The 8,285-nt window shown below is 52.7% G+C and overlaps 1 protein-coding gene across 1 annotated transcript; it reads left to right on the top strand.

Moving 5' to 3' along the window:
* Positions 1 to 4,785: 4,785 nt before the first annotated feature.
* On the top strand, positions 4,786 to 7,623 carry LOC119108210 (gastrula zinc finger protein XlCGF42.1-like; the record flags this gene model as incomplete). Its single annotated transcript, XM_037231793.1, has 2 exons — positions 4,786 to 5,478; positions 7,558 to 7,623. Coding segments are annotated over 2 exons (759 nt in total), but the record flags the coding sequence as incomplete, so codon positions are not given.
* Between the last annotated feature and the right edge of the window lie 662 nt (positions 7,624 to 8,285).

Raw genomic sequence — 8,285 nt, 5'->3', positions numbered from 1 at the left:
CGAGATACTGGCACTGCACGCTTTGTTGAGACGCAGAGCATTATTACGACACTTCAAAATGCAGTGCGGGTTAATGAGCAGGTACTTCACGCCTTGGCCCATGTATTACGAGCTCGTGATATGTGGTCATTAGGTCCTGGGCCCACAGCTGCAACACGCGCTGTGCTGTGCATAAGTGTGCCATAACAGGTTGGAGGGCAAATGCTCTGGGTGGTCATGATACACACGCTGCACAAATGTTTCTTTAAATAGTCGCGATCTTGGTCCATAAGCGGCGCTGAAATCAAAAACTTAAATCAGGTCGCCGTGTAACAAAAATACCGCAGCGCCCGAAATCTGAAATAACCAACCAATCTCGCTATGCCTTACTTGTTACGCGGACATTGACCAGCCATCCACGTGACCCAGGCCAGGACATAGGTTATCCAGCGCTGGATTTTTGTGGTCGGTGGTTCTGGATTAGAGGAATACACGTTTTCTAAGCGCAGACTGTAGCTGCTAGAGATCTGAATTTTGTACATTATGGAAAACTATACAACTGAATTTGAGACACTGCAGTTATAGGCATAGGCCATAATTGTGATATGAAACAACATAGCAATTTTCAACTTAAAGGGAATGTTTCTCACTTGAACATATTAAAGCAAGCATCAGATATGATGCAAGAAGCTCACTTATAATTATTGGTAAGCTTTTTAAGCAGAAAAGACTGGTCTAGACAGCAAAATCAACCGTTTTGTGAATATGCTCCTCAATGCGTCTTTAGACAGCAAAATTTTCTGTTTTGTGAATATGTTCCTCAATGCGTTATGGTTTGGTTACATCAGCGTACTTTGCACAACATGAACGAAAGAGTATAAGTTCTAGAAACACGTTGGAGGGTGTTTGCTATCGATGAATTAAGCCCTGCAAAGCCTTCTCCTCCAACACTGCCAGTGCCCCTGTACCCCGTGAGGTAATGCCTGCGTTTGTTACGTGCCATTTGTAGTTGTGATACGGCCGCTAGCTAAACAAGTTCTCGCGTTTCTCCGCACTAACAACGTCTTAGATTTGAACCGGACCGACGTGTTTACCGGCCATAAGCCCGCTGCGCCGTCCACTCATGCGCTACGACCTGTGTCCTAACCACCGGGACTTTTGGCATGGCCAGCAAGTGATACCTTAATTCAAATGAAACTTCTGAAACGAAATATTTATGATGTTTATGACACATTGCGCTTAGTTTATGTTGTTGCTTGTGCTTTAACACATAGTCACGTTTATCGCATGGTTATTTTGTCGCATAGTTTAGTCTATCGCGTAGTTTAGTTTACCTCAAAGTTAAGTTTATGGCATGGTTTAGTTTATCGCAATTGTTTTTCTTTTATCGATTACATACACACACACACACACACACACATATATATATATATATATATATATATATATATATATATATATATATATATGCTGTGTGTGTGTATGTGTGTATGTGTATGTGTGTGTGTGTTGTGTGTGTGTGTATGTGTGCGTGTGTGTGTGTGTGTCTGTGTGTGTGTGTGTGTGTGTGTGTGTGTGTGTGTGTGTGTGTGTGTGTGTGTGTGTGTGTGTGTGTGTGTGTGTGTGTGTGTGTGTGTGTGTGTGTGTGTGTGTGTGTGTGTGTGTGTGTGTGTGTGTGTGTGTGTGTGTGTGTGTGTGTGTGTGTGTTGCAGTATAGCTTATAGCTATGTTGCGACAGTTGCTGACAGATTTGGCTCAAGGTGACAATTTAGGCCGTTCCGAATTTCGTCGGCAAAAGTAATACCTTTATTCCATCCCTGGGTTAGTGTGCCGTAATGTTAAGCGCAATCCGTATTACCCTCGGATATCATTTCACGTTAAGCGCCAGAGGCGAAAAGGCGTTGTTTTCTATTGTCGACTAAATTTGGAACCGTCTGAATTGTCACATGGGGTCAAATCTTTCTGGAACCGTTGCAATATATCTTTAAATGCAAAAAAACACAAAAAGCAAAGATAAACTAAATGCAATGCGGCATAACTATCAAACCTTTCCGTTTCGGGAGTTCAGTTGCACCAAAGTTTCATTTGCTGGCCATCGAACACTGAATGAAGGTTGAGACTAACCTGACAGAATTGTCAGATAAAGGCATGCTTGACATGGCCAGCCTGATGCATTTAGTTTATCATCCAGTTGGAGTAGCAAAGCGAAATTGTGCCTCCTAACCAGAGATGCAGTTTGCTGCTTCATTTATTATTTTATCCCTTATTTTTCAGTTATCATAGATTAGGAGTTCAGCCCTCAAAAACTGCTTTTGAGAAACTGCACTCCTGCTGCCAGCTGCGAAAAATTGCGTCACATCTGGGGAGGAAGCTTTTTCAGCGCATTTCGGAGGTCGGCTCAACCATCTTTTTCTAGCATTCTCCCTCTTCCCCTCCCATCCCTCACCCCTACGTATCTTGCAAAACCGTATCCCTGTGACCCTACATTTAGCAATAACATGGTTCTATGAGCATCTGAAATAAAATCCCTTTTGTTTTCATGGCGTCATTGCACGGTCAGCTGAAGGCGTTGGCAAGCTTCCTTATCTTGGCATAATCATGGCTGGCGCAGAACTCGCACTTCCTGACATGACCCCAATGATTTAGACCAAAACACATACACTGCTGCCATCAACAATTAGTACCTTCACCTAGCTTCTTATACAATACGATGAAAAGTAAAAACGTTTTATTTCATGCCTGTCCACAGATCATTGCGCTAAGCATGAGATGCAACGGGGAATGTGAGAGACATACACCAGCGATGCTCGACCTCTTACCTCAAAGCCGCTGTTTCTCTCAGTAGCATGAAGCCCCGGATAAATCCTTGACATGTGTCACCCAAACGTACTCCGTTCATCTCTGAAGCTAAAGCTCGGCTTCCACAAACAACAATCATAGATGGGCAGGCCCTTTTAACGCTGTTACCAAAAACCGACGATTAACCACGTCCTTTCTGCCTATCTGTTTCCAATATGTTTGTCCTTTATACCTATATATATATATATATATATATATATATATATATATATATATATATATATATATACCTATAGGTATATCAATCTACCTAATCTGTCTCCAATGGCACGACGTGTTAAAACGCTGCGTGGCAAACTGACCACATTCGTCGCAAGATGCCGCGGCCAGCCACTAATCTTACAACTAGTATTAAGCCTACTTATTTCGTATTTCATACTGTTAAGTATGTAAAGTGAATCTCGGCTGAAAAATCAGTGGAGAGCGCTGACCTGAGGGGCATTGGAAAAGCACTACTGTGTCACCACTTGTCTGTGACGTCATCACTGATGTAGTACAGTTTGTAGTATGTGTCTGGCACCTGCTAAAAACTATCCTGATTAAAGCTTTTGTGTTTTGGCAACATTTTATGGCTTAACCTGCTCCTACAGCGAAACGTCAACGGTTCGATATGTACTCACGCTGAAAGAGTTAGCGAGTATAGGCCAATACTAAGTTCCGAGTTTTGACGAGATGTGAAATTGGTTGTCATGTGGTCTTATCTATTTAAATTTGTTTTCATTTTTGCAAGTTTGCCACCAACTGGTTCACAAAAGTATCAGTTTTTGTCACCGATCATATCCAGTAAATCAAAAGTTTTTCACCTCTGTTAAGAGGGGCCACTGTCACCGACCGCTGGTCATTCCAGTCAGGGGCAAACGGTGAATGCCTCAAGAGTCTCAAAACAGTTCCGTCACGGACAGATGGATCGAAATGCAGCAACAGTAATCAATTCAACTAGCGGGGGGGAGGGGGGGAGGTCGACAATGCTTCATGTCAGCTTGACCAGATTTGACCATGACAACGACATGTTTTGGTGACCGCATTGTGACAGATGCAAGCGTTTTCAGTAAGTTCTGGCGACCATAAACTGGCGGCGTACCTGGGTCAGTGTTATGTCTCTAGTTTTCTGATTCAGGCACCAGTGGGCTGTATAAGAGATATGTGATTTTTTAGAGAGAGAAGGAGATCGGGTTGCCGAGATGAGACACCGGTTTGGAAACATACACCCCTGATCCGTGGAGTCTGGTGTTTGTGTGCTATCACACGTGCGAGGTGGTGGGCGTCGATTCTTCCCTGTGTCTATGCTAATATCGTTCGCAATTTTTCCGTTCTTAATTTTCTTTGCAGTTCAGGTTTTCCCCATATTTTGATATGGGTCCCAACCCAAAATTTGACCACCCAGAGGCATGGTTACACCCATGCACACAAATACATGACCTCGTGAAATGTGTGAAGATCGGGCCGGATCTCCAAGTCGAAAATGTTTGTATAAAACTAGTAAACTCATCCAACCTGCACCCTCCATCGTGATGGCAGTCTGTAGCTGCTGCTGTAGTCTGTACTTGGACGCCCCAGTGAGTACCACTGTTGGGAGCCCTCCACCGAAGAGTCGCGCCCTGGCAGAAATCTTTTGAGCACGCCCGCCCGTCTGTCCGCCCGTCCGCCGTCCGTGCGTCTGTCCGTTACGTCCGTCTGTCCGTTGTGTCCATCTGTCCGTTAGGTCCGCCTGTCTCGTGCATTTGTCTGTCGGTGTGCCACTGCTCCCGTCTGCTGCAGCCACTGGCGGTGAACGTGATGATCGGCAGCGGGCGGCTGCCTTCGATGAGTTCTCCCGACTCGCCACCCGAGGGGCCGTCGCCCGACGAGCCCGATAACGTCGGAGGCCGCGGGCGGGCCGGCGCACGGCGCGCCGGGACTGCCTCCAAATCAGCCGCCCGCCCCTGCTCCAGAATCGCCTCCAACCCAAATGGTGGCTACCACTGCGGCTACTGCGGCAAGTACTTCAGCAGCCGCAGCAACATGGTGGTACACGAGCGCACGCACACGCATGAGCGGCCGTACACGTGCAGCCACTGTGGCCGCACGTTTTCACAGCATGGACAGATGGTGATCCATGTTCGCTCGCACACGGGCCAGCGGCCGTTCAAGTGCTCGCACTGTGACAAGGCGTTCACCTCGAGCAAGGTGCTCAAGATCCACATCCGCACACACACCGGCGAGAAGCCATACCCGTGCGAGCACTGTGGCAAGCGGTTCGCCGCTTACGCCAACCTGGTGGTGCACCGGCGCATCCACACCAAGGTGCGGCCGTACAAGTGCCAGAAATGCGAGCGCACGTTCGAGCACAGCGGCAACCTGCAGCGGCACGCCCGGGTGCACGGGTGCGAGCTGTCGGAGGACGAGGGTGAGGATGTCCCCCCGGACGCCGAGAGTGGGCTGACAGCGGCGGCGGCGGCGGCGGAGGCGGCGAAGACGGCCCGGGCGGCGACCGAGCTGCGCTGCCGACTGTGTCAGGTGGCATACAGCGGCTCGGCGGAGCTGCTAGAGCACCGGTGTCCGCGACTGGCGCAGCGGCCGCGGCGCGGCGCGGCAAGCGGCGACGCGCAGCTGCTCACCCTTAGCCAGCTGTTCGAGTACATCCAGCAGCTGCAGCGGCAGGCACAGCAGCCGGCGGCGGCGGCCCGGACGGGAAGGCCGACGGCGGCGGCTGGACCGGCACAGCCGACGGCGGCAGCTGGACCGGCACAGCTGGCCGAAAGACAGCAGGAGGAGGGAGATGCAGAACGGGATGGACAACAGGAGGAGAGGGAAGGGCAAGACAAAGGACAGCAGCAGCAGCACGAACACTGTGAGCCAATGGATCATGACCATCAGGGACCGTCACAAAACCAGGGCCCCCAATCGGAAGGTAATCCACGGCAGCAAATGCGTGCAACGGAACAGTTTCCACGTCCAAAACAACAAGAATGCCAGGCGTTTCACCGGCTGCAGCAGCTACGGCAACATCAAAGCAATGAACATAAGGAACCGCAAGAAAACAGGCACGAGGAAGCGTCTCAATGTGGCATCCAACAAATCGAGTCAGCTCAGAATTTGGAGCACAGTTCGCATCAGTATGAACAACCGCTTGAATGCCCGGTCCAAAACCTGCACCAGCATCAGCAGTACCAGCCGCCGTTCACCCAAACCCATCTCCCAGTGCGCAGCAGAAATTGCTACCATAGTCCACGTGAACATTCACAGGAACAAGATGGTGCACCACAGCAAGTTGAGCAGGATCAAGTTTTGTACCAGGGTCAAAATGTACCCCTCGAATACACCACTCCGTACAACATTCCAGATCAATGGCAACAGCAACAGCATTATCCCACCCATTCGCCGCAGTTGCTGCTCCTGGAGCCCCCACAGCTGCCACGACAGGAGAGTCAAGACAAACCGTCTCAGATAACAAGACAGCAAAAGCAACACAAAAAACGGCAGCAGGGACAGCCTCGACAGAACCAGGGACCACAGCAATGGACCGGAAGCCAGCAGCAGCCGCAGCGAAGCTCGGAACCGCAACTGCTGTATTGGCACCAGCACCACCACGAACGCCAGCCCCCACGTGATTTCCCGCCGCCGTGCCCGCAACATATACCCGATCAGCACCACCGGCCAGCACCGCCGCCTCCGAAGCGGACCCCTCCGCCGACGCCGCCGTCGGTGCGCGTCTCCTCGCCGCGCCGCCGGCCGGCCACGGAGCTGGGTGGCGTGCCTCTCCGCGTCTCGGCCGCCGCCAGCTGCGACGCCGTCACGCAGACCGAGCCCAGCTGGCGGCGGCGCGGCGCACTGCCGGCGCCGGCCCGCGTCGAGAGCGACGCGCCGCCGGCCCGACGGCAGCCGAGCTCGGCGGCTGAGGGCCCGGTGTCGCGCGGCCCCCCCGACCAATCAGCAGCGACCAGTTCCAAGTCGCCTGGCTTCGTCAGCCAGTCGGCTGCGGAGGGCGTTGTATCACGCGATTTGGGGGGCCATCCGGCGACAGGTACCGTAACGTCACAGGGCTTCGTCACTCAGCCGGCAGTGGACGGCTTGAAATTGCACTCTAGCACAGTTCAATCGTCAACCAACGGTTTGCATTCGCAGGGCGTCGTCAGCCAATCACCTACAGCTTGCCCGCCGGCATACACCTATCCCGACCAATCAATGGCGAATGGGCTGACGCCACTCTACTACGGCGCCCGGATGAATGGCGTGACGGCCCTGGGCTACCCCGGCGCCGTGGGCGGCGCTGGTGTCGTGGTGCACAATGCCGTCGCACCGCCGACGGTGAGAGGCTTGACGTTCTGCCACGCCTCTCCGCCGGTAGAGCACAGCCTGCCGCTGCCAACGCGCACCGTCACCGGCTCGTCGCTCCTCGGTCGGAGACCGGGCACCGCGTGGCAGGCGCGGGGTCCGGGCGTGGCCGCGGCGCAGTCGGCTGCTGCAGCCGGTGGCGCGCCACGCCGCCCCGCTCCGGTCGGTGGCGGCGCCGCCGCACCGGCCGCCGACCCGCCTTGCCACAGCAAGCCAGCGGCGACGGGCGCCGCCCGGCCTCGTGCCGCTCCGTGTCGCCTCGTCGAGCGGGTCGGCCGTGCCCCACGGGCCCCCGGCGGTGTCGACGTCGCGGCGCGGGGTCCCGATGGACCCCAGGGCGCCCCCCCAGGCGCTCCCTCAAGCGCCACCGGACGGCTGCAGTCCGTCCCACCGGCTGTCTGCCAGCCAGCTCTGAGAGCGCACGTCATGGCTGGCAATGCGCTGCAGAATGCTACGCGTCAGCGGGTGTAGTGGTGTCTCACTGGTGACGTCACCGTCGTCACAGTTGAGCCATGAAACCATCGGGACCATTATGAGCTCACAGCGCACCTTGAAGGCGTTGGTTATACAATGACATGACGTCGAGTCAGTATACCCTGCCAGTTGACTTTCAATGGTTGCCAATGTATAGCCACCAAGTGGGGTTAGTCAGGACCAAACAGCTGCCTGTCGGGCTACCCTTCTGTCGGAAAACATTTAGTTACAGGGTAGGCTCCGTATGTTTCAACGTCTAACCATTGTTTTATGTGTCATACGCATTTACGGGTTATTGTGACTCACCGCACGGTACATGTTCTAATTACATAGCATTAATTGCTCCGTTGTTTTGCTTAAGATGATGGCATTTTGTTATTTTGAGGGGTGTTGGGCATTGTTGGCATGTGCTGCCAGGGGCAAGTAAACTGACTTTTGAGCCGCCCCATTGCTGTGAGGAGAGACTTATGGGACTAGGGGCTGAGGCGTGTTTCGCCAGACGATGGCTGTTCGGGGCTGTGGCGCACCACATTTGTTATCAGTGCTCGGGAACAACAGTGAAATGAGTTTTAATACACGGTAATATGGTTCGTTGGCAGTGACTGGAGCGCTGAAGAAGCTCGGAAATGTGTGGGCATGTCTTGCCCACAACAGTCTTT

Source organism: Pollicipes pollicipes, unplaced genomic scaffold (assembly GCF_011947565.3).
Source record: "Pollicipes pollicipes isolate AB1234 unplaced genomic scaffold, Ppol_2.1 Scaffold_6686;HRSCAF=7923_pilon_pilon_pilon, whole genome shotgun sequence".
In the NCBI taxonomy this organism is placed as follows: Eukaryota; Metazoa; Arthropoda; class Thecostraca; order Pollicipedomorpha; family Pollicipedidae; genus Pollicipes; species Pollicipes pollicipes.
This window is presented reverse-complemented; position numbering and strand designations above follow the sequence as displayed.